General features: G+C 54.3%; 11 protein-coding genes across 11 annotated transcripts; 4 read left to right on the plus strand and 7 right to left on the minus strand.

The window, feature by feature from the left end:
• Positions 1-839: 839 nt before the first annotated feature.
• On the plus strand, positions 840-1,658 carry DSM5745_00334 (uncharacterized protein; the record flags this gene model as incomplete). The annotated part of the gene is made up of 1 exon (XM_026742350.1): positions 840-1,658. One exon carries the CDS (start codon positions 840-842, stop codon positions 1,656-1,658), a length of 819 nt encoding a protein of 272 aa, XP_026608195.1.
• A 188-nt stretch (positions 1,659-1,846) lies between these two features.
• DSM5745_00335 (uncharacterized protein) lies at positions 1,847-2,779 on the minus strand (the record flags this gene model as incomplete). The annotated part of the gene is made up of 1 exon (XM_026742351.1): positions 1,847-2,779. One exon carries the CDS (start codon positions 2,777-2,779, stop codon positions 1,847-1,849), a length of 933 nt encoding a protein of 310 aa, XP_026608196.1.
• Positions 2,780-3,323: 544 nt separating this feature from the next.
• Positions 3,324-3,926, minus strand: DSM5745_00336 (uncharacterized protein; the record flags this gene model as incomplete). Its single annotated transcript, XM_026742352.1, has 2 exons — positions 3,324-3,395; positions 3,456-3,926. The coding sequence occupies 2 exons, from the start codon at positions 3,924-3,926 to the stop codon at positions 3,324-3,326; spliced, it is 543 nt and encodes a 180-aa protein (XP_026608197.1).
• A 1,902-nt stretch (positions 3,927-5,828) lies between these two features.
• On the minus strand, positions 5,829-7,479 carry DSM5745_00337 (uncharacterized protein; the record flags this gene model as incomplete). The annotated part of the gene is made up of 3 exons (XM_026742353.1): positions 5,829-7,304; positions 7,360-7,372; positions 7,421-7,479. The coding sequence occupies 3 exons, from the start codon at positions 7,477-7,479 to the stop codon at positions 5,829-5,831; spliced, it is 1,548 nt and encodes a 515-aa protein (XP_026608198.1).
• A 690-nt stretch (positions 7,480-8,169) lies between these two features.
• Positions 8,170-9,923, plus strand: DSM5745_00338 (glycosyltransferase; the record flags this gene model as incomplete). The annotated part of the gene is made up of 4 exons (XM_026742354.1): positions 8,170-8,384; positions 8,440-8,600; positions 8,650-8,817; positions 8,866-9,923. 4 exons carry the CDS (start codon positions 8,170-8,172, stop codon positions 9,921-9,923), a joined length of 1,602 nt encoding a protein of 533 aa, XP_026608199.1.
• A 528-nt stretch (positions 9,924-10,451) lies between these two features.
• Positions 10,452-12,086, minus strand: DSM5745_00339 (uncharacterized protein; the record flags this gene model as incomplete). The annotated part of the gene is made up of 2 exons (XM_026742355.1): positions 10,452-11,882; positions 11,943-12,086. 2 exons carry the CDS (start codon positions 12,084-12,086, stop codon positions 10,452-10,454), a joined length of 1,575 nt encoding a protein of 524 aa, XP_026608200.1.
• A 461-nt stretch (positions 12,087-12,547) lies between these two features.
• Positions 12,548-14,139, plus strand: DSM5745_00340 (uncharacterized protein; the record flags this gene model as incomplete). Its single annotated transcript, XM_026742356.1, has 2 exons — positions 12,548-13,297; positions 13,354-14,139. 2 exons carry the CDS (start codon positions 12,548-12,550, stop codon positions 14,137-14,139), a joined length of 1,536 nt encoding a protein of 511 aa, XP_026608201.1.
• Positions 14,140-15,937: 1,798 nt separating this feature from the next.
• On the minus strand, positions 15,938-17,194 carry DSM5745_00341 (uncharacterized protein; the record flags this gene model as incomplete). The annotated part of the gene is made up of 1 exon (XM_026742357.1): positions 15,938-17,194. One exon carries the CDS (start codon positions 17,192-17,194, stop codon positions 15,938-15,940), a length of 1,257 nt encoding a protein of 418 aa, XP_026608202.1.
• A 627-nt stretch (positions 17,195-17,821) lies between these two features.
• On the minus strand, positions 17,822-18,733 carry DSM5745_00342 (uncharacterized protein; the record flags this gene model as incomplete). The annotated part of the gene is made up of 1 exon (XM_026742358.1): positions 17,822-18,733. One exon carries the CDS (start codon positions 18,731-18,733, stop codon positions 17,822-17,824), a length of 912 nt encoding a protein of 303 aa, XP_026608203.1.
• A 1,833-nt stretch (positions 18,734-20,566) lies between these two features.
• Positions 20,567-21,757, minus strand: DSM5745_00343 (uncharacterized protein; the record flags this gene model as incomplete). Its single annotated transcript, XM_026742359.1, has 2 exons — positions 20,567-21,271; positions 21,350-21,757. The coding sequence occupies 2 exons, from the start codon at positions 21,755-21,757 to the stop codon at positions 20,567-20,569; spliced, it is 1,113 nt and encodes a 370-aa protein (XP_026608204.1).
• Positions 21,758-22,505: 748 nt separating this feature from the next.
• Positions 22,506-23,000, plus strand: DSM5745_00344 (cupin domain-containing protein; the record flags this gene model as incomplete). The annotated part of the gene is made up of 1 exon (XM_026742360.1): positions 22,506-23,000. The coding sequence occupies one exon, from the start codon at positions 22,506-22,508 to the stop codon at positions 22,998-23,000; it is 495 nt and encodes a 164-aa protein (XP_026608205.1).
• Positions 23,001-24,748: the final 1,748 nt, after the last annotated feature.

Genomic DNA, 24,748 nt, shown 5'->3' on the forward strand with positions numbered 1-24,748 from the left:
ATAAATTATTAATTAAATTATTAATTTAAAATTAAAAATTAAATATTTTAAATAGATATTAATAATATTTATAGTAAATATTAATATAATTAGTATAAAAATTAAATTATATATTAATATTTAATAAATTATTATACTTGCAGAGCCTAAATAAAGTATATTAAAAAAATATATATATAATATAAAAGGAAAATAATCCAGAAACCTTAGGATAACTAGTATATATTAAAATAAAAATATATTTTAGCCTTGCAAGGCCCTGCGAAAAAAAATTTATAAAATTTAAAAATATTTTTAAGTTTATAATAATAAAAAAAGTATTTATATAAGGTTAAATTATTAGTATTTTTATATTAACTTAGTTTAAAACTAGTTTTAGTTTATAATAAGTATAGTTAACTTTTATTACACCCAACGTGTTAAGCTAAATAAACACGTGATGCTAAAATATACGTGTTTTAATAATATTTACCCACGTGACCTAGTTCTGCCGGCAGAACTAGGTTTTAAAGGAGTTGTAACTATCGCGCGCCCTACTCCGTAGTGACCCTGCGGATCTCCCAAGAACCGGACCGTCGGACGGCCCCGGAGCTCCAGAGCATGGCGCCGCCCGCGATGCGCCCAGGGGCTAACCACCCCCCGAGCTTCTTGGCTGCCTCCGCCAGTCTCAATGGAGGCAATCTCCGGCGTGGACAGGGCCCTTAGGGTTACATCGATAAACGCGTTGGACGCTGCCAAGTCGAGGGTCCCCTAATATATTTCCCATATCCGCCCCAACTTACCCCCTGGTCCGCTCGGTCCTTCGTTAGTTTGCTCATGTCTAATACTGCCACCCAGGGATGGCTTTCACTCCTTTCTTCTTCATTTGCTTACTGTCACTCTTTCTCACGCCGACAGCATCCCAAACACCGTCATCCGTTGTCGAAGCCGACCTGATCTTCCCCCACAACGAAACCTATGCTCCTATGAAATACTTCCCATTATTATGGGGTCTACAGAACGCCACAACCGCCTACCCGTACGGTTTCACCCTCTACTGGCGCCTCCGCCTAGCCGACTCCGCGATCTTCGTGTTTGAAGGCGACGGCCGTTTCCCGGAAAACCAGGACTGGGACGACATGTATTCGCACGGACCCACGCCCTCAGATCCCATCTTCTTCCACGACTTCCCACTTAAACTGCGGAACTTCTCAACGGGCCACTGGGAGCTCGCGTGGCGGTTCGGGTTCGAGTATAACTGCTCGCTGACGGACCCGGGGAATCCCGAAAAGCATTCCGCCAGACAGCCATGGAACAGCGTCATCTTTGCAATTGACGAGGGTGGGAAGAGCGTGGATTTGCTGGCAGACTGGGATTGCGAGATGGAGCCTCGGAGGGCCGTTGCGTTTGAGGTCTCGCCCCCGCATCGCATTGAATCGACCCAGGACTGTCCTGTCGTGAATCATACCCGTCCGCATCCCTGTGCGCTGGACTTTACGGCTGAGGCCGTGGAGAATGTTACTGCGGCGGCGCGCGCGCTGGGCCGTTGCGAGGAGTTCGAGGGCGGCCTGGCGGACTTTCCGGTTAATTGTCGGAATTTCGGGATGCGCGAGTCCATCGAGTGGACGGGAATGTTGGGGGTCTTGGGCCTTGTCTGGGTTTTCGTTGGGCTGTTGTAATAATATCATTATTGTACACTATTGCTCTTCCCTGATCCCACGGATGGTCATTGGAATCAGCAGGGCCTGGTTACCCCGACTCATTGCAGACTTCCCTTCTGCCGGCAGGGATGACTACTAATTGTACACTGTACGTTCAGCAAAGTTATATTCAAAGGGAGTAACGGCAGCCAGAAAGGTCAAGCAAGTTAGCCCCAGCTGATCCAGAACCCGGGGCCGGCATCGTTGCGTATCGGAGCGGCAGCCTGACTCGCCGCGACATTGTGATTGCGCGGCGCGTCAAAAGCCTGGCCCCCTTGCGCTTCATATAAGGCTGGGAGCCTTTGAGCACTATATGCGCCCTCTGCGCCCTGAGCAGTCTGAAGACCTGGACCAGGATTCCCGGGCTTACCACCCCGAACGCCAATGCTATCCGCCGCATCAGCAGCCCGAACCGGCCGCAACTCAACAGCCGGCGCCATGATCGTGGGAGCAGGAGCATCATACTCCCCAAAAACGCCCTTCACAGCGCGATACCCAACCCACAGCAAGTAAACGCCCAGCGACAAAAAACCCACCCAAAGCATCAGTCCACCCCACAGCAAAAGCCCCGTCGGCATACTCTCAAAGACATTCGCAAAATCCACCTCCAACTCAGTTTCCAGCTCCTCAAACCCAAACTCCTTCTTGAAGGCTTCAGTGCCGGACATGCGCATGGGCATGGGCACCGGACCAGCTCCATCCGCGACGACCAACTTGCCTCCGGCTGCGGAAGCGACTTTGTCAAGATGCATTATTATGCTCAGCCCGATTGTGAAGAACGTCACGACCATGAGCATCAGGACCCGCTGGTAGAGCTGATGCAGCCATGCGGCTGCGAAGACCAGGAGGGTGATTGCGGCGGTGCGCGAGTGCGTGTAGGCGTTTGTTAGGGTACGCGGCAGCGAGGTGCTCTCGCGCGATGTGAATGCGACATAGAGACGACAGAGGAGGTACGTGAAGAGAGACGTGGAGCCGATGGTTTCAAGGGCTGTTGTGCTGGCGATGACGGCGTTGAGGGCTGTGAATATCAGAGCGGTGCCTGTCCATGCTGATAAAAGGAGGATGGACAGAGGCGTGGTGATGATGCTGGACGGGGGCATGGTGGACCGTAAGTATGGATGGCGGCTTGTTAGGCCTGTGGTGTTGGTTGGGAGAAAGGAAAAGAAAAATGTTTTGCGCGAGGTTTCAGGGACAGGCGCGTCTTTTTGCGGTGCGCTAGGTAAGTTAGTTTTCTTTGTCTCGGGGCTTGTCCTATCAGAAATCAGAATTCAATGGGTGCCTGGATGAGGCTCTAGGCCCGACCTCTATTAAGCTCCAGCTTCCCGACTCCCGAGGTCCCGCCGAGGCTCTCCCGGGCCGCAGCGCAGAGCCAATCAGAAGGCCGGAATCGCGGGATGGTTCGGAGCCTCAGGGACCATGATGCAACTACACAGGCTGGTTTGTCAGCTGGGTATGTCTTGGATGCATCCGGTTGAAGTACCAGTGGTATGTTCCTTCTTGGACCGTCTACGGTTGCAAGGCGGAATCCGAGGAAACCTTTGATTGAATGTTTATTGACTCTAGGTGCTGCAGCTGGTAGTGTACGGTGAAGTATATATTCAGATATAAACTTTTCATGATCTGTGCTGCAATCATACTCAGATGTCATCCTGCCCCGGCAATTCCAGCGCCATCAAAGTAGTTTGGGTGAACTGAAACCTGATCTTGCCGCTGATTCTATCTCAACAATACCAGTTAGTTACCAAGTTCGTGCACTAGATGAACTGCAAGACATACCAGGATTAAGCACTGCGGAATCCCATGTTTTCTCGCAACCTCCTCCCAAACCTCTCTCACATTAGGATCGATCTCAAACTCGCTCGAGCTAGCCCACAACACATACGCCCTATCCCTCCGATATATAAACAAATGACCCGGCGACTTACGCTCACCGTATTCATCAACTGTATCCGGCTGATTCCAAATGTCTGACTCCAAAAGCATCAGTTCAAGCTTCGGCATGTACTGCGCAGCTCTCCCCGCAGCCCGATATAGATCATTGAGAAGCCCATGCACGGGCTTGATCCGGGGAGCATCGCGTCTCCCCCAAGTCGGATCTAGCTCGTACCACTCCGGGTCCGGGTCGAATAAGTACCGGCCGGACGCAGTATAGTTGACGTAGTCGATGATGACGGACGTGAGGCGGGGCCACGACGGGCGGTAATTAGCCGGGGGATCCAAAGGCCAGAAGAGTTCCGGGGCGACCATGAATGATCGTAACTTGAGGGTAACAAGGGATTGAGAGACTGAGTGGAGCGCCGTGCAGATGCTGTCCCGGCCCGGTTCGGAGTGCGCGGGGATATGCCCGCCCATGAAAAACGGCCCGCTTGAGTCGTATTTTAAGTCTAAGTTCTGCACTTGCGCTGGCCAACAGGCGAGTTGGGAAGCGAAATCTGGTTTCCGATCCCCTCTCACGTTAATGTTGATGTCGAGGCAGTGCGAGAAGACGGCCCGGAAGATGCTTACCCTCTCTGTAATCTTTCCGCAAACTATAAAGCCTGCCGTAATGCTGAGCCTGCACGGTATGGAGGCCCGGAAGCCGAGACACCAGGATAGGCGTCACATCCGGCGCGACGTTTCGATTCCCCGTGGCATAGTGCCCCCTGACTTCGAGATGGTTGATGAATGGCAGACCGGGCAGGCTATCTGTTCCATCTAGAAATTCAAGGTAATTCGGCCCCCAATGCCAAAAGTTTCTATCGCAGTCACTGGGTGCGCGGGCTTGAATGGTGAGGCTGAGGTTCGCCCCCTTCTTCAGCCCGAGCGACGAACCATGTAAGAGGCAGAACAGCTGCTGGATGGAATCCGTGAAAACGCGATTATCGCGAGCGATCTCGATCTCATGGTCAAGGTCTGGTAGGTGCACTGGGAGTACAACCAGGAACTCGATTTTGCGTAGGTACCGCTGCCGCCTAGGAACGACGATGTGCATGAACTCAGCAAGCCGTGTCGTCGACAGAGCCAGCGCGGAGAAAGTGTGCGGTTCCACCAGAGCCTGCCATTGTTTATTGACGGCCGCGAGAGGCGCAAGAGGGGTGCGGTATCTGCGTCGCCCATGATAGTCCAGTGTAAGGTAAAAGAGGATTTGGAGCTGCAGCTCGGTTGGGAGTTTATATAGCATGGCGCATGGGGGTGGTAGGGCGGTTACGAGGAGCGGTGCACATCGATAAGGCGGGGTTGAGTTACGTTAGGTAGGTACCTACCTACCTTATATACACAAAACAGAAGCCTACTTAGGGTAGGCTAACAGCAATAAAAACGCTAAAGCCTGGCCGGATCAGAAACCCCCAGCCCAATGTGCTACCTAACGGACTAGGCAGCCAACACCTGAGGCTCCAGATACGTGTTTTTGCGTCTCGAGAAGGCTGCCACTTTTGTAGCGGGACCAATTCAATACCGGGGCACCAATGCAGGAGGATATAGATACCTCCGTTAACATCAACGCATTTAACATAAGCCAGTAGATGCCCTGGGATTCCCCATTTCCTGTGCCAGGGCTCCCTAAGGGGGCGCGTACATTGATACCCCTTTGCTTCGCCCTTTATCTACATAGTGTTTTGGCCACGTAAGGTATGAATGGCTTCCACTATGACAAAGGCCGCCTATCCACGCAAACCCACCAGGCTCCCTAATAGGACTACAATACCTAATATGTCCAACCAACTCGATCTCAGGACTCGCAACAAGGCGGGCCTCCAGGTAGCTTGACAGGCTAAGGACGGACTGGATAACGCGGAATTGCCTGGCGCGAACAGCAGACCGCTAGCTAGTGGACAGGAAAGGAAGGCTACCGAGATGGCCGGGCTTGGACAGGGATGGATAGCAAAAAGCTTCCCATCATCTAGCGCCTATGAATTGGGTTTGTATTGTTTGAGGGGTGTTCATACTTTGTTCTGCAAGTGTCTGAGCTCGCGTTTACGAGGGTGTAGCAAGGTATTTTTGCACCTGGACTCCAATGTAATATCTATACCCCTGATCTCGAGGGAATAGCGAGTCTGGGGATAGCCTGCTGTGTTCCTGGAAACCCTTAACAAAATCTTACATGCATATGAATCTTGTCTATTATGTCAGACTTGGAAGGACGAACCACCAACCAAATCGAGTAACAACCTAAAGCCTACTCGTCCTCACCCTCCTCTGAAGCCTAGGATACTTCCCAAACCCCCTGGGATCATCCCACTGCCTATCACCGGCAATACCAACAAACCACACGCCGCCCCCAGCCTGCCCCATACAAACCCAGCGATCGCGCTGCGAAAACGCCGTGAGCATATGCGTGCTAAACGCACAAACCTCAACCTTCGCGTCCCCATCTAACCGAGCAGGCGTAAAATCCATATCCTGCAGCTGGATCAGCCGCCAATCCGTCAGGCCGGACCAGTTATGGCCGGGCGGGCAGAAGAGCGCGAGCTTGCCGGAGGGTTTTCTCCAGAGACTGTTGTGGAGGGTGTACGAGAGGAAGCGGCGCGTGTTCTCGGGTGTTGAGGCCTCGCGGATCCCGGTCTTGATGTGCAGGGCTAGTTCGCCGAGCGACATGGAGCGCAGCGTGTGGGCTTTTAGGCTGGGGAGGCCGGTGGCCATTGCGGCGCCGTACCAGTTGTGCGAGGGGAAGGAGGCGGTTGATTCGGACTGCGGCGTCATGCCGGTTGGGGGGCGGGCGCGGGTGTTGACGATTGTGACGGGGGCGCTCCATTCGTTTGGGCTGAGATGGGTTGTGCTGTTTTTGAGGAGCCAGGCGTATAGGACGTTGGAGCGGGTGACGGTGGCCGGGTGCTGCCCTTGCAGCTTGGCCAGGTCCTGCTTTGCTTCCTCCTCCAAGCGCTGGGCTTCGTCTGCGGAGACGAAGATGTACTTTTGAGAGATGGTGTTTTCGGGCCGTGAGATCTTGGTGTCCCATAGAAGCCGAGACGCAAAGCGAGCTTTGTCGATTGGACCGTAGATCTGCCAGCCTGGTGGTAATGGAGGCCGGCTGGAGTTGATGTCGTTGCCTGCGAGCTCTCCTCCGGGTCCGTAGGCAGTAAAGGGGTCTCGTCCGAGCCCTTCAAATGGCGGAGGCGGATTGCCGTGCAGTGTGCTTTCCCAGCCTTTGAAGATAGCCTTTACGGTGAACAGGTCGCCGATGAGGTGGGTGAGAGAGGCAGTGATGAGTGTGGCATCTCGGAATCGGGTGACTTGGATTGTTGTAGCTGGCCGGTCACCGTCAAGAATCTCGTCAAGAGACTGTGCGCCGTTGAAGGCCATGCAACGCTTTTCGTCCGCTGAACAGGCACTGTCGGCAACAAAGACTCTGTATGAGTGACTCGGTGCGCTGGGACCGACTCCAAAGCCGGCGCAGAAGTCGGTGATGGAGCGATCACATTCGTCGAGGCAAAAGAAGTCTTTTAGATGGTCGGGTGCTTGCTTCTGGCTCTGCAAGTACCTTTCCATGCCACTAGGCGTCAAGACGTGGTACTCTAACCCTGAGGGGGCTGTTGTAGAGCGGCGTATCCGCGACTGCATGATGGGTCTGATGCTCAGCGTTTGGTGCCATGTTTCCTGCAGTTTCTCGAATGACAGCGGTGCATCAAAGATGAAGCTCGCTCTGGCCTGGCAGTCATGTCAGTATAGTAAATTGTCGGCAACTGGTCAGCCAGGTACGCACAATGATATCGGCGCTTCACACGTCAGCAATGCTCCATTCCGTATTTTAATGAGCAACTCACTTTCCCACGGTCGCATCCAAAAGGGTAAGGGGGACGACGGTGTAGTCATCAGCACCCATGGCGACTCCGAATCTGGCAAGCAAAGATGCAGGAGACAAGAAGCAGGATAAAAACGAGATGGAGATGAAAGCAGTGCAAGGGGCAAGGGATGCAATAACAGGGGCAGTTCAAGTCCTGACGATGTGGACGTAGACGTAGACGCAAGTTGATAGTGGTTGGATCTGATCAGCCGGAGCAGATAGCAGACTGACAGCGAGATAGCCAGATGCAGACGGGCAGATGGAATAGCGATCAGCATGAACTGCCCGAGCCAAATCCGCGGTCCCTGAGAGTCGACTGTGAAGATCGATAGTGTGCGCCTGCTCCACCGTCCCTCTGCCGATCTCGGACCATCGCCACTTCCCAATTCGGCCGGATTGCCTCCATTGATGTCGTGCGGGAAATAAGTCTTTCCCTGCTCGATAGTCAGGTCATGTCGATCCCTGGTACGAACTCCAATCGCAAGGCTGTCCCTGGCTCTATTATCTTGCGTACCAGGTGGATCGAGACGGGCCACGTTTTGCTGATCCAGTCGTCAACCTGCCTCAGAATGCTTCGACCGGCCGATCCCCTTAAAAGGGCGAGAAGCAGGCCCCGTGGTTGACTGCTGCTGTTGCACCTGTCAATCTCACGCCATGCTTTGCCTGCGGAGTTTTGAGCCTTCTCACTATCCTCGACCAGCCTGACCGAGTCATCACCCGTCCATCTCCATGCACATTGCTTTCCTGAGCAACCCGGCCTCGGGCGAGCTCAACGTTCAGCTTACAACGGCCGAGCAGCTCGTGGCCCAAGGACACGCCGTCACATTCCTTTCAGCGGAGTCATGTCGAACCAAGATCAATCGGTTTCGCCAGGCTCAGAAGCATTGCCATCGAGACTCAATCCAGTTCATTAGTCTTGGTAGCGGGCATACGGTGGATGATGTGTATGTTTCCATGCTACGCTGCTAACCACGGAGATCCTGCTGACAAGCTCGTTAGCACACCGTTCATCCAGGAGCGAATGCACCTGATGCGCAGGGTCCCCGGCGACCCCGTCAGTCTGCAAACGTGCATTGAATGCGCGCTCGGCCCAGCAGAGGAACACGCCGCCACGGCCATCAGGGTGCGCGACCATCTCAATGCGCTTGATCCAGATATGAGTGAGTCTCTCTCGTATCATGTAAATGCCCGCCATCGCTAACAAGCTAGTCTGCGTCGACGCCTTGTCGCCCTCATGTGTAACAGGAACCCGCCTGACGAAGCGAAAATTCATCCTTACAATCCCCTGCTCTCCAGGACTGAGCGCACTACCGGGAGCTTTTGATCCGCATGTCGTTGCATGGAACCGCCGTGGGTCCTGGGGGACGTTTTTCGAGAGTACGCACCCACCTCTCTAGATCCAAGGAGAGTTCTAACATGGCGCAGACCTCTACCTCTCCCTCAGCGAATCCATCCACAGCCGCACCCACCGCGACCGCCGAGAGAAGCACAAGATCATCAAGAAGCTGGGTTTGCGATCGTACGGCGCCAACCGCGACTCGGCGCACTTCCCACCACACTGGAGCGACGACCACTGCGTGGCGGGCATCCACTTCAACACCCCGGGGATGATCGACTGCCCCAGGCAATCTTCCAAGTTTGTCTTCGTTGGCGCTGGTGTCTCTGAAGATCCAGAGCTACCGGCCACCACATTTCCCGAACTCGAATGGATGGACGAAGCAGCGTACATGGGCCACGACGTCGTCTACATCAACATGGGCTCAATGTTTATCTGGGAGAGCGACGAGTTCGAAGCCTGTGTTGCGGGCTTCAAAGCAGCATACAGAAACCTAGGAGGCCGCGTACGGTTCCTTGTGAAGATCAACGGCCGTCCTCGCAGTCGAAGTCGCGGTCGCATTCGCCACGACTCCACAGCAACCCCCGGATCTGAGCAAAAGAAGGTCGAATTCGACGACATGGCCCAATTGCCTCCTTATATCCGCTTAACCTCGTGGATCCAGAACCAGCAATCGGTCTACACCCACCCCGCCTTAAAGGCGTTTGCCCACCACGGCGGCGGCAACTCGTTCAACGAAGCCGTGCACTTCGCCATCCCCCAGCTGGTGCTTTCCCAATGGCTGGACACACATGAGTACGGGCTCTACGCGGAGAGGTTTGGCTTGGGCCTGCGCAGCGCCCGGCCACCGCGCATCGAAGCCGACGATATCCGTCTCAAGATCGAGACCCTACTAGGGCCGAAGTGGGACGAATACAAACGCAACTGCCGCGCTTGGGCATTCCGAAGTCAAATGGCTGGAGGGCCAGCTGCGGCTGCAAAGATCGTGCTCTTCCATGCTGAGAATGAGATGAGAGATCCGGGGAAGAGGGTGTCTGAGGCCAGTGACTCGGGCTTGGGGTCTGAGCTGGAGTTGACACCCCCGTTATCGCCTGTCCTGGAGGCCAAGGAAGAGGGCGAGGTCAAGGAGATCATGATTTATTCCTGATGTGATGTGATACCTGCTGCCAGGATCTAGGTAGCCTGTTTCCTATGTTGTTTTCATTTGTAGATTAGAATACCGAATTATGATAGACAGGGGTCAAGTCCCAACAAGACACGTTACTTGACGCTATTGATTCCTGTAGAACATACGTATAATTGCCAATGTCTAATTGCCCTTTTGGCTGCTGCTGCATTCGATCGTGCAACGGGGAGCTGGAGTCGGAAATCATTTCCTACATTCATCGCACTGCAGGTAATGGGTGTATTCCACTCATAGTGTCAAGCTCAAACAGAAATATAGGCAGTAGAATAGTTGAGAGAACGTAAGACTCAAGATTATGTACAAGTAAGGGAGAAAGATAAGGGTACCTATGGTACAAGAAGAAGACAGCGCGACCTCCAGCCTGAGAAATCCATCGAGGACACACCTCAGACTAGAGTCAAACTAGAAGCCCGCCCGCAGGCCCCAGATGACTCGGGAGGGAAAAGAATGCCATAAGCAAGATCGAAATGATGGATTGCCTAGGTCCACTCATAACCTCGCCCGTACAGACCCCAGCGACACATCCCCATCCCCATCCCCATGAATTCCAACCAACCGCCTAAACAACCCCGCAACCTCAAACCCAAGCATCATCGTCTCCGTGTAGCCAAAGAACCTCTCATCAAACAGCAAATTAAACCGTAGCTCGTCGCGGAAGCTATTCAGCGCAAAGCACACGCTGGGATCCGTCGTGCGCCCGCCCGAGTTGAAGTCGCTCATGGCCGTCCCCCCCTCCCCGTTCTCTCCGTCCGCTTTTGTTTGCGTTTGCGCCAGCCTGTCCCGCGCGTTCGAGAACTGCCCTTGCGATGTTAGCGTTGGGCGGCCGCGGGCGGCGGAACACCCAGCAGCAGGAGGTTCTGGCGGGGCCGTAGACGCGTCCGCAATCGCCCTCGCCATTTCCGGGCCGAGCTGCTCGAACACGGCGATGACGTGCGGGGACGAGACCTCGTCGTTCATTGCGCGGGAGATCTGCGCCGCGAGGCGCATGAGCCCTTTTTGGCTGGTTGGGGTCAGGTCTGCTTCGTGCGATGATACCCACGCGCTGCAGGGGATGATGGGCATGCGCACGGGGCCAGCGCCGTCTTCAGTTGCGTCCGTGTCGAGCCGCCGGCGCCCGTGGACGGGGAAGCACAGGTGTGCGCCGTCGATCTGTTCTTCGGGTGTGGCAGGGTACCGGGTTGCGATTGCTGCGACCATAGACGCGAAGAAGGCGGCTGTGAGACTGAGGCCGGATTCTTTCAGGAACGAGAATGCGGCGCGGGACTCGGACGGTTCGAACGCGATGGTTTTGTTCTGGATGTGCCGGGTTCTACGTGCGTGGTTGGGGTGCAGGGGGATTCCGATGGAGGGGCGGGTCCAGCGAGCTTGCGCGCGTTCGTACGCGTGCATTGCGTCCTGCAGGTCTTGGGGTGTAGGGCTAGGGGTGAGGCGGGTGTATGCGTTGCTGAGGGACTGGGGGAGACGCGGTGAAATGGACTGCACAGTCTCAAGTGTCGGGTTGAATATCCCCTCGACGCCGCGCTCGTTCTCCGTGTTGCCCAGCTGCGCGATATACTCCTGCACGATGACGAAGAAGTCCGCGTTCATGAGGGTGTGCGAGATATTCAGCACGCAGCCGCGGGGGCCGCGGGCCGGGTCGAGGACAAGCGTCATGGAGATGGCGCCCATTTTGGCGCGCGAGCGGGCGAGGTACACGTCGTTGACTGTGGTTTTGGTCTCGACGAGGCATGTCTGCTGTGTCCATTGTTTTGCTTCGCTTGCGGTCTGGTGCAGCGCGTATGAGGCCTGTTCGAGGGTGGGAAAGTGGACTCCGATGACGGGGTGGACGAGGCGGGTGCGGTACCAGGCTGCCTGGTGGCGACGGAGGAGTTGGGCGTCGGTTAGGGTGGACGAGATGGTTGCTTTGGTGGTGAGGTTGAACTGGGCTGTTGGTTACCGGTATGAACTTATGATTCTGGACAGCGGGATGGGTAGACGCACGTTTCCATCGCAGTAGTGCTCTGAGGACCGGACGAGCAGCTCTGCGCCGCGGAGAGGGCGGACCAGGCATGTTCCTGACAGCTTCCATTCAGACACAGAGTGTGGCCGTGTGATGTTGTATGGTTCTGCGATGGTGGTAGTCATGGTGAAGTGGTTGCATCAATCTGCAGCGCCTACACCTCGCCTTAGCAACTTGTGGTATATTAAACGCCAGACAAGCTTATTGACAAGGCGACGATCGGCAGCAGTAGAGCGTTGAAGTGGCAATAGTGCGCCGGACTATCGTTCCCCTTTCGCGGGTCTGGCAATCCATAGTTGTCCATCTCCACCGTCTCCACGCGCTTCCAAATCCTCTTGTCTAATGCCGATCAACGTCGATCATCGTGCAGCAGGTACAGAGTGGGCCTGTATATTGGTGGCCAACCTCCGATCCAGGGATGCAGTACGTACTGCCATGGTTGAGCCGTCTGGTCTGGATCTAGGGCACAGTGCCTGTTCCTGATCCTGTCCTTGTCGAGTTCCACCCTGAAACTCTGCGAAGCCTCCATTCTTCTTCCTGATCTTTGTCACAGCTCCTTTAGCTTCGACACAAGACAGAGCTGAACATGTCCTCCCCAATCTCACACACGCAGCCACAACCCCCTACCAGCAATGCCCCCCCATCAAGCTGGCACCAGCTCAACAACCGCTGGACTCGCAACTGCGCCGGCGGCGAGCCAGGCGTCAACTACAACCAGAACGTCCGCGACGGCCACACAGAACTCACGCTGAGCGTCCCCTTCAGCACGACCATTCCAGTCTCAGCCCTGATCCAGCGCGCCCGCAACACCTGGCTCCGATGCCACGCATCACACCCGGAGATCGCCGTACAGCTGGCAACAGGGACCGACCTGCCCCAGACAATGTCCTTCGAGCCGCTGCGCTCTAACGCCGATGCGGCAGCCTGGCTAGACGAGAGTTTCCGCGTTGTTTCGCATCAATCAGCGCAGCAGGTCGCGAGCATGACGTATAACCGCCGCTTGCCGACGAAGGGAAAGCGGAACATGCTCTATCTTGTTCTTGCGGGTGCTGCAGATCCGGAGTTTCCTGATCGTCACTGTCTTGTGTGGAACTTCAGCCATGTCCTCGCGGATATCTATAGCACCGTGCAGTTCTTCAATAACTTCTTCAAGAGCGTGACGGAGGTTCCTGGGGATCGGGGCCTGGATGTCCGCGAGCTGGATTACACTGGTCTTGCATCTCGGCTACCCGTTACGCCGGTGACGCCCTACGAGGCGACGTATCGGCCGTCGCGGGCAGAGAAGGAGGAGGCATTGCGCGGGGCGCTAGCGCAGACGCAGCTTTATGCTGACAAGGTACCTTTATCTTCATACCATTCCCACAGCCTATTATCATGCTAATAAACCTGTAGATGTCCCACTCCATCGCCATGTACCCCGAACCCGACGCCGCAGCCCGCACCCACGGCACGCACTGCATCCGGCTTCAATACACAGAGTCCGAATCCCGCGCCCTTCTCTCCTCCCTCTCAGCGCAGAAAATAAGCATCACGTTCGCCGCGGCCGCCGCCACAATCCTCGCCGTGAAGCAGACGTACGGGCGCGGCCACGAGACCGGCGCGTTGCTAGGCATGACGCGCAACGCGAGACGCTGGGTGCAGACGGAAGCGACGCACCGCGTCCCCAACGCCGCGGACGTCGTATACCTCTGGGTCCCATTCAAGGCCGAATGGTTCGAGCCCGAAATGCCAACGCATACAACGATCCTGCATCTCGCGCGGGAGGTGCGAAAGGCGCTAGGGCCTCATCTGACATCGCCGCACTACATCTCGACGTTTGCGTTCACGGCGGATCGCGTGATCGAGGCGCTGAAGCGCGAGGGCGAGCCTGTTCCGGCGCCGCAGGCGCCCGGGTTCAGTCCGCAGGGGGCGTTGCCGCTGGGGAAACACTTTACTTCGACTTCGGGTTCGGGGGACGCGAGCATCACGACGCATGACTTTGTGCATTCGGGGCGCCAGATTAACCCGTCTGCTTGGACGGGCATGTTCTCGCTTTGGGGACGCGTTACGCTGTCGATGGGGTTTGATGGGAAGTATTATGACCCCGGCCGTATGGAGGGGTTTATGGGTAGGGTTAAGGGGAATTTGGGGAGTCTTGTGCTGGGGGAGGGGTGGGTGGATGAGCGGGCGAGGCTGTGACATGCTCTTCTTGTTATTGACCTTACACCTCTGGCGAAGCTACGGTAGTGCAACGCTCTTTTCTGCATCTATATACCAGGCTCGTCCGTTACTCGACGGGTCTGGATTTCTTTGCGATCGGCAGGTCCGACCCTCTTCAGATTTCCATTTCACGTATTACCTTCATCATGGATTCATCTCCTTTTCTGTCCATACGTGAACTCTTCCAGTCTACTTACAGAATACCATTTATACTGCTTGCTTGGCTCCGGCACCACTATTCCACCTGGCCGACAAATGCCCCGGGTTAGATACGACGGTCACGTTGCTCAATAGTCTGTATCGATATATAACAGTCCAGACTACCCTTGAATCTCGATAAATGCACCGCTAACGCCAATCAGACAACTAGATCGATACTCAATGATGGATTCTCCGACGGAATCATCCCAATAATTCGGCAGCAGAATGCACGCTCAACTCCGATCAGACCCTTGTCTGAAACCTGGAACGAACCAGACTGTCTGCATCAATGGCAGTTACGGTATGCAAAAGACTCGTCGAGTTCACATGGTCTCATTTGACCCAGACCGAATCCCATTATCGCACCAACTCAGGAGATCCGTTACGGCGTAGGGCTGGGAGTGGGTCTAGTCTGGTGGCGTCCTGTCGAATTTTCGGGCACACTGTACATGTTCCAATGGATGTTTCGCGACATCTCTAAACTGGACCCTGAGCGGTGTTGGACGTCAAGTAGCAAAGCTATCCACGGTTCTCTTGTCCTGCCCCCTTGGGCGCGGGCCGTGGCAAATCTAAGGGTACTGGACGGTGTACACATTTTCGAGACGATCCCAGCCATCTCTCGGACTTCCTTATTCTGGCGATGGGGCCCGGCTCGCGCTATGCTTATCTAGATTGAGTCCGTGATAGCTGCTGTCATCGATCGTGGTGATAGCCGGAAAGTTTTGAGGCGTGATGCTTTGGACGGGGGGCGCCGATCTCGGAGGGCGGGATACCCAGCCCTATCTATAGGTAGGCAGCTCGGTCTCGGAGGACGAGGAAACCGTGAAATGAAATTGCCTATGTCTGCAACATGGAGGTCGGCTTATCTTTGGCTTATTGACATTGCTCGAGGAAACTGTCCGTACCTTGACGCTAAGGTTGACTGAATATGTATTCCTGACAAGGCAGATAGCATTCACCTTGTGCTCTAGCTACCCGTGGCAACCTACCACTAATGGGTATAACACGCATGCTGCCGTGTATGGTAGACCAACTGCATATATATCCTATGGTAGGTCATTGGGCCAGCATGGGCTATCAGGTGCGCGTTGACGTGGAAGAGGCACCCGCCGCGGACTTTCTCGTCGATGAGACGCAAATCGAAAGACGGAACCCCTTGAAAGAGTATTTCCATACCAAGCAGAGACCAGATGCCCCTGCGACTTGGAACTGTTAAACTGTTGCATCGCCATAAGAATAGGTTTGGAACGTTAGTACCATATACTCGTCACTTCGCTGAGCCCGACCGCAGCGAAGTGACGAGTATGTATATTTAGTCGTACCTATCCGTGTTTTGCAGAAGCATAAAAGAATCGACAACCCGTTTCCGCTCATCCGCAAGCAGTCTATAACAAGGCCATCTTCTCAACCTGGCAATTGAAATACGGCACCACGCGCAATTCCCCGTTAGCATTGACAGAGCACCCGATATACGTATGTAGTCCCCGTTGCTGCATGGCCTCTGGCATGCTGTGATCCAAGGCATGGAAGTTAGCTAGCCCGCAATAATTGAGTCCTTTATCGAGGGAGCGAACACTTACAACTCCCGACGCATCGTATCCGCATAACCCCAGGCACCCTCCACAATTTCGCGATCAGGACTCGCGGACCCCGTGTACCGGTGCACCGCGTCAAGAACAACCTCATCGGAGTCTGCGTAGTGGCGCACGGGTATATAAATCTTGACTTTCGGCGCCGCACTTCCCCAGCGAAGCTCAACGTTGTAGATGAGCCCGGCCGTGCGGTGGGTATCAGAACCGGGTAAGTGGCGCTCATCCGGAACGCCGGCCTGGTTGAGCAAGACGTCCCAGAAGAGACGGAGCCTGTGCAGGTTTAGCGCTGGAAGACGCTGGCCCAGCGTCATCATCTGGCGCACTGAGCTGAAGCTTGTCTCGCGGGTCCGGAAGTAGATCTTCACGCGAGACGATGTCGGCGCGACGAGGTCGATTGCCAGCATGTCTATTTCAAGGGGTGTGTTGGGTGCAGCGGTGTCATGCTCTCGCACAAAGTCATTAAATGTGCGGAGGGCGTGGAGCTGGTTGGGGCTGCATTGTGGTGCTGTGGCGATCACCCTGGCTACAACCTCCGGATTCGTGCAGTTTGTTTGCTGGGCCTTGAGTCCAGGGAAGAAGTATGCTTTCGTTGTGATTTCGCTGTTATCCAGATCGAAGCCGTAGAAGATTGTGGATGGGTGGCCCTGTACTTCTTCCAGAACTTCCTTACTCACCGCGTGTCTGGGGATCAGAGCACGCTCGAAATGGCGGAAAGTTTCCAGATCCGTGTTAGGCAGGGCGCGGAGAAGTGCTTCAAGGAAAGCAGATCTTGCATCTGTGTTATAGGGATCCATGGATGTCCCCGCGCTAACGCTGAGTGGTTCGATGGAGAACCGAATCCTGGGTGCGCTCCGGCCGGTGGGGAAGTCCCAGCTTAGCTCGATGGGGTAGTGGTCGTCTGTCATGAAGCTGCGCCATTGCGGCGGCTCACGGGCAGATATGCGAGCTGGGCCCATGAAGGGGGTTATTGTGCGGCTGAAGAAGGTGAGGATCTTCTCTTGGGCGCTCGTTGTGTACCCGGCGTCTTCGAGGAGCCCGGCAAGAAAGCGCCCTGAGGTCTGCCACCAGTACGTTGCATGGGGATCGAAGGATTCATTTAGCTTAGTTGAGACTTGCTGGTAGACGGAGAGTTGCCTAGGGGTAGATGTGGGATCGGGCAGCGCCGTCTCTTTGCATTTGCCGATGTAGAAGGACAGCGGATTTTGGATCGGGTTGTATAGCGTTGAGTGGTAGGAGCCCATTGTGACAACTTGCTAGACGTCAGGTGGTGTGTGCTGTTTGCAGAATTCAGCTTCTGGTGGTATGAATAAGCGCACCTCTTAGCTAAGTAGATATCACCTAGGTTTGCAAGGGAGAGTACCATGCCCTATAAGCTGGAGTGCGGGGAACTCACCTCCGACTGCACAAGCTTTGGCCCCTTCTTCAAGAGCCTAGACGTGTTTACTGAGAATGAGTGAACAGCGGGGTATGTGCCTACCTCCTATCCCCTATTAAACGACGCAGCCCCAGAGAACAGGCTAATGCCCGAGTCCGTCATGATCAATCCACCGTGCCGCAATAACTATGGAACCTACCCTATGGATGGGATGGTAACCACGTCCGGCTCAAGCCACCATAGTAATGCCAATAGTTCACAAGTCGAGATCAACATTAATCATGGCACATACTTAGGGAGCGGCCCTCGGCCAAATCACAGCTTCACAAGAGTAATATATTATAAAAACTTACAGTCATTCCTACTCCCATTCCTTCACAAACAAGCAGTTGCAAAAAGATGAATACGCACAATTTGACTGCCACTTTAGCTATTTGCACAAAGAGCATCACTTCTCATTGTCAAGGCAAGAACACCTGTTTCATAGTCCAGTTTATCTTCTCCCAGATGATTTGGCTTTCGCAGCACTTAATTTCCTATTTTCACTTTCGAGGGCTGCCAACTTTCCTTTGAGATCCCTTATACGTTCCTTCAGCTCGTCCTTCCTTTTCTCTGCCTTGATCCTTCCTCTTTCGCCATCTATTTGTGCCTGAGTAAGCGCCTGGTTGGCCTCTGCTGTGCGTTGTGCATTCTGGATAACATCCTCAAGCGCAGCCTGGATCTGACTTTTCTCTGCATTCGCATTCGCAAGTCCGATTCGAATTATCTTAAGCTCCTGATCTTTCATTCCAATCTGTTCTTTCCGGTCAAGGACATCTTTCTCGAGAACCCGAATCTCTTTCCCCAGACGTGCGATTTCACCACACTGCTTTTCAACGAGTGGTTCGAGGGTCTCGACCTTCGCATGGTCATCGTGCCTCTGGCCCAGATTCCGTTCGGCGATTTCCAACTCTCTGCTTAAGCGATCACGCTCGTATTTCAAAACCGCTACATTGTTCCGCATTGTGGCTAACTGCGCTCGAAGGCCCTGAACCTCATTGTTGAATTTCTCTTCACTTGCTCTGAGACGGCTCTGAGCTTCAACTTCCACGCTCCGGATACGCTCATCGCCTGTGGCTAGTTGTGCTCGAAGATCTTGAAGCTCCTTGCGATCCTCCTCAGTCCTCTGCACTTCGGCTTCCGCGCTTCTCGCACGCTCGTTACTCCTGTCTAGCTGGGCTCGTAGATCTTGAATCTCGCTGTTGAGCTTCTCTGTCGTCGATCTCAAACGCCTCTGGACTTCGGCTTCCACGCTTCGGGCACGGTCTTCTTCATGTTGAAAGGCAAGGGCTCTGATTCTCTTGTTGTCATCCTCCAGCTGTTTGTTGTTTTCGAGTATTTGATTGAGGTTGGCTTGCACACCCATGTTGATGGCGCGGCAGACATCACCGTTGAGAAATATTGCTGCGGTGAAGTGTTCGGGTTAGTGCTATCTTACTTGGCTTTGGGACTATGGCTGTGAAGGGAATCATGCTATATGACTGTACCGGAGGATAATGTTTGTCGGCGCCGAAAGGCACACGGGAAGTATACACTCTGCCGAAATGACTGGCGAGTCCACGTCCCAAGACAAAAGCTGCTTGTATCAAACAACCCGTAAGGTGGATCGGTGACAGCCTGGGGGGTGGGGTCGGGCAGCGCACCAGGCAGCCTGACACGACATGTGACTGTCAAGAGTGTTAGCTAATTACCCCTAATTATCTCGTTGTATACAGGTAATTAGGGTATTCTTAGTCAGTATACTTAGTACAACTAACAACCTAACTTTGGTTTCAGAGCTTAATCCTGTAGGAGCCCCAGTATCTCGGGGCAGGCGCTGGCACAAATTTAGACTTGAACATTACAAAACCCATATCAAGCCTTTAGGACATAGCCCTGTTGCCTTCTCTTTTAGACCACCATGTGGGAACAATGGGTCTTCGTGGCGGCATTCAGTGTTTTCGTAGGTACCTTACACTCTTACTTGGGGACTTCAAACTGGCAGAGTACCTAAGCAGCACGCCAAAAACAAAAGAAAAAGCACAAACCTTGTCCCTCCACTTCCTCACTGTCAGTGACTCTGCATCCACACCTGCATAATCATCGTCCCACCTGCACAAGGCTGAAGAAGGCCCTGCTTCCCTTCGCGCCAGGATACACCGAAAGCCGAGTCGACCCAAGCCGAGCCCTAACGCACCTCGCAACGACGACCAAATCGAGGCCCAGAACAAGCAATTATATGCTAGCCAACAAGCTGTCACTGGCAGTCTGCTGACCGCCGATCAGTGCGCAAAAATAGCCTTGTCCTCGTGGATCCACTAGATGCCGTCAAAGTAACCGGGGTTGAGCCGCCCATCCCGCAGAAAAGCCAAGCATGGGGGTAGTGGCCAATGAAGGATTAGCCACAAGAAGCTGCTTTTGGTTAGGAGCATGGAATGATAGGCTGGCTGGGATTATCAGGATCAATTGCATTGGTAGGTCTGGGCCCTGATCCGGACAAGGACAATAATAGTCTAACGCAGTCCAGCCTCGCCGGGCACGGACACGGACGAGATACCGCTGCTGGCCGGAGCTAAACTCTTACATGCATCTTATTCATGCATTCGTCAATGCGATGTAACCATCCAGAGTTTCGGAAGATACCCTGCACAGCATACTCCGTATCTCCTCCATGATCTAAGTGGATGTTACACGGCAGATGAAGAGCGACTCTAGAAGCTGGTCCCGACTGAATGGAAAGATAACGAGTCATGAGTTCTGATGCGGTGCGGCCTGGGATTAGATAGGGGTCCTGTTCTCGCTGGGCGGGTGAGGTTCGAATCGAGGGACCTCGACCAGTCTCGCAGTCCAGTTAAGTGCACGAGGTATTATCAGCCTTACGCACTGGATTATTGCGTGTTTGGACTATTGCGTGTCTCTGTATTCCAGTTGACTCAGTTCAGGTCCGGATGCAATGGACCTATTTCCGGTCCTCTATAGTAGTTCATTTATACCTCGTAACACTAATCATCCTTTGCTTGCTTGTTGCTCCTGGGCTTGTCTTGACGGAGATTGTGGTTGGGGTCTAGACGCACCCGAGGTAGGGAGATGTAGGCAGCTCAGCTCGGAAGATCGTGCTTTCAATTTCAGCGACATTGGATGGGTTTCATTATACAAAACATGGGATGGGGGTATACGCTACGTAAAGAACAGAGAAAAAAAAATAATAATAAAAGAAATCCTACTGCACCTGCTCCGCCCTCACAACAAGCTGCACCTCATCACTCCCCTCGCCCCGATAACTCCCCCTCCACGCCTTGGGCGCGAGATGCCCGATCGCAGAGCCGGCACTATTCCTCTGTCCCCGTCCATGTCCTCTCGGATGGTCATGCGAGTTCGAACTCCCACTACTCCCGCCATACGCCGCATCTGCATCCACGTTCCAGTGTCCGACAGCGCCCCCAACAGGCCTCGTCGCGATATCCCGTAGCTTATTAAGAATCACAAATTCCAGCTTCAGCTTTATCCCGTACACGCACGGCTTGAACGCGCCCTGGAGATGAAACAATCTTGGACCGGCGCTCTGGATTCCGAGGAGCGTGACGTCCAGCGCGATGATCAGGGTGTTTGCGTAGATGAGTTGCCACAGCACGGCCTTCTCTTCGTTTTTCATGGCTTGCGAGGCGGAGAGGGTGTGGTGCGGATGCGAATGCGAGTGCTGCGCGTGTGTTGGAATTGGGAGGCCGGAGGTAGATGGGATTGTGTGGAGCGCGTTCGGCTCAGGAATCGACCAGCGCAGCGTCGAGCGGCCGCGGAGGAACTTGCGCGTTTTGAAGATGTACATTATGGACAGCGCGGTCTCTTGCACGAAGAACACGACCAGTTGCACGCGGTCCCAGGTGATGTTTACCGAGGTGAGGTGGCTGTTGAGGCGGGGGCGGGTTTGCTGTCGCGATGAGCGTCAGCGACTGCACTTATATAGCCAAGGAAGTTGGGGAATGGATTGGAATGAGGGGCAACGCACCGCAACAGTCCCCAGCACAATCGTCGGCACGGAGAACCCAATGCTCGTAACGACAAGCACCCACTTGATCCCGCGTAAGGTCCTCGCCGAGGACATGAGCAGGTGCAATCTCGAGTACAGCACCCAGCTCTGCGGGACGACGAGGATGAACCACGTTAGATAGATCATGACGATGGAGGGGACCGGGTCAGTCCAGACGCGGAAATCCGCGAGGATGATGAACAGCGGCTGCAGGATGACGCCGAGTGCACCGAGCGCACACGACCAGAAATACAGGCCGCGCCGCCGTTTAAACACCATGAACAGCGACAGGATGACTTCGACGCCGAGACACCACGATACGCCCGTGAAGGCGGCCATGGCCATGGACATGGGGAGGTCGGTGCGGACGTCGTTGAATTCGACCATCTTGCTTGAGCCTATATCGAATGGTCCGAGGTTGCGGAGAATCGGAGGGATCTCAGGGTCTCGGGTTAAATTTCGGGGAGCGGCATGGTGGAGGTGAGGTAAGGCAAGGCGAGGGAAGTGGAGAGGCGAGGCTGAGGGGAAGGAATAGGATAAATGGGCAGCACGGCGGGATTTGCAGGCGGCGTTGCATCTGGTTATTCTTATCTATGGGCCTTATTGGAGGAAACAGCTGCGTCTAATCCTTGCGAAGGGGCCAGCAATTTGCCTTATCTCGACTGCTTGGGTACGTTACTGCGCTCGTGAAGAAGAAGAGGCGACAGTGACAAGCGGGGGCCGGGCTGGGGCCGGGGCTGTAGGGACGGGAGGGGATCGGAGGTGTCGCTTTCGCTTGCCTGGCAGTGGGAGAGTGCTTCGGGCGCGTAGAGGGGGGTGGCTACTGGTGGATAGGGAGCATGGCGGACTTGGCAGTTAGCCCTAGTTTATCCTACAGGACTGCAGAGTGAGTGACACGGCATCAACACTGCAGAGCAAAAAGGGTTTAGCGCCCACGTGACACGATGTGTACAACATTAATCATCATCTCCAGCTCGCTCTTCCCTCTCAAACACAACACAACACATAAGAACAAAGACTCCCCTCCCTGCCGTCATCTCTTCCGGACACCAGCCCCGAAACCCGACTGAGCTGCCCTACAACCTACCAACAGCATCTCCCCCGTCCAACCATCCGCAAGCAACACACCACCACAATGGCCCTCTCCCTCACCCTCAACCACACAGCGCAAGACGTCATCAGCGCGCTCAACCTCACCCCACACCCCGAAAAGGGCTTCTACGTCGAAACCTACCGCGACCCGCACAACTTCACCGACAACACCACCAACCGCTCCCGCTCCCCCTCCACAAACATCTACTACCTCCTCGAGGGCGAGCAGGGGTTAAGCCACTGGCACCGCGTCCTCGACGCCGTCGAGGTCTGGCACTACTACGCGGGTGCGCCGCTGCAACTTTCTCTATCATGGGACGACGGCACCCCCGTCCGCGACCAGGTTCTTGGGCCTGATATCTGGGCTGGTCAGAGGCCGCAGATTGTCGTTGAGAGAGGTGAGTGGCAGCATGCGCTGAGTCTGGGGGAGTGGACGCTGGTCGGATGCTCGGTTTCGCCTGCGTTTGAGTTTGAGGGGTTTGAGATGGCGGAGCCCGGGTGGGAGCCGAAAGGGGCTGAAATTGAGAAGAAAGAGTGATTTTCGTCAGGAGGGGCGATTTTCGTCAGGCTGCATGCCAATGCCAAGGGGCGATGGGATTCTTTGACTGCGACTGCGGCTGCACCTTGGCTGAGGAAGCGGGGATCGGGATCCTGAGGGATTGATCGAGTCCGAGAGGCTACCAGCACCAGCATGGATTCGCGGGGGCATTTCAACAATGGCGATTTCCTGCATGTTTCACGTACATACATAGCGACCTATCATGGAGTCAGATAATCGAGAGATCTGCAGCCAGTCCTAGGGCTGACGTGAGAATTGAGAATTCCTGACGAATGGTGGACCCATGCACCTGCATGCTGCATGCAACTCCGGAAACTCCGATCTCGGGTCATGACGGATCTTATTCCAGAAGAATGGAGTGCCTTCATAAACATTGACTGATTCTTAACTCTTCTCTTTGGAGGTCGCCTATTTGTACTAAACCGGGGAAGTAGTACATCGCCCTCGCCTGTAACTGTCCTGTGATGCCATTGAAAACTCGCTCGATGCAAATAGAACATGTAACTTCGCTTAGTATCTGGTCCAGGCAGTGCCTGTAGTTACCCCAATTTTGTTCCGTGGGTATTCGAAGGATCTCACCGGTTCCTTCCGTCCGTTTCTGCTCCCACGTCTATGGAGGTGGAGGTAGGTCCCTCCCACCTTTCTCCAGGACAGGACCATCAATCCTTGACACTAGGGTTCGCCCTGTACTAGGAATATGCATTTAGATAGCAAGGTAACCAGTCTCGAGGCGCGGTTGTGGTTGATTGTTCTGCCGCCCAGCTAGCTCCATCCAGACGTGCCGTCAAAATATATTTCTGACCTCTATTTGCCAAGACTCAATAAGCTTGCTAGCAGTCACGACATACGCTGAAGTATCGACAGGTGGACACTAGGTCAACAAGATGTGCCAATGCTAGATTTGGACGCGGGCCCTAAACTGTTGATATAATATCACACGCTTAAAAATGATGCTCGGTGATTCAGGTTGCAAAGGGCACTAACTGCTGAATAAAGTGACTTGATTGAGCAAGGGAACGTCAGTGAGCTCGGGGTTAATACGACCAGTCAAAGCAATTCAATGTTGTTGCTTCACACCGGGATAGCTGACACCCTGGTCAGCTCCCCCCCTGCATCGGCAGTATCCATAAATCCACCTATACTCCGTACACCCAGACGCCAACTCAGGATAATCCCGGACGCGGGGCATGCTTGACCACCATCGGGCCACGAGTCTCTTCCTCCCGGCTGTGCTACCTCATCCTGGCCCTGAATCTGACTAGAGTTTACATGCGTACTTCCGGCCGAAGCTGGTTGTGCAAACCCGGATATTGGGTACGGCTCCAGTGATTCCAAACTCGAAGTGCCGCCCTTGGAGTCTCGGCTCCCGAAGGGTATGGTTGAAAATGGAATCCGGAGTTTCCTGTCGCGGCAGCTGTGCAGGGCCTCGTGTTCGATTGACGCCAAAGAGGATACCGCTGGCCAAAAGAGCCCCGTTCGTACCTCCACCGAACAATCTCCAGTTCATCGCCTTCTGGTGCCCGAAATCCTTTTAGTTTACAAAAGAAAGAAGCCGTACATTGATAATCAAGGGTACTCGGTAGTAGACCATATAGACCAGATAAGAGCTTATCACGCCACGAAATACCTACGAGAAAGTGAACAAGCCCGCGTCAGGGCGATTGAGGTGATAGGCTGGATCAACTCGGCAAGCTGCTCCTCGACGGAAAGACCCTTGTCCCTAGAAG

Source organism: Aspergillus mulundensis, assembly GCF_003369625.1.
Source record: "Aspergillus mulundensis strain DSM 5745 chromosome Unknown scaffold_0, whole genome shotgun sequence".
Lineage (NCBI taxonomy): Eukaryota > Fungi > Ascomycota > Eurotiomycetes > Eurotiales > Aspergillaceae > Aspergillus > Aspergillus mulundensis.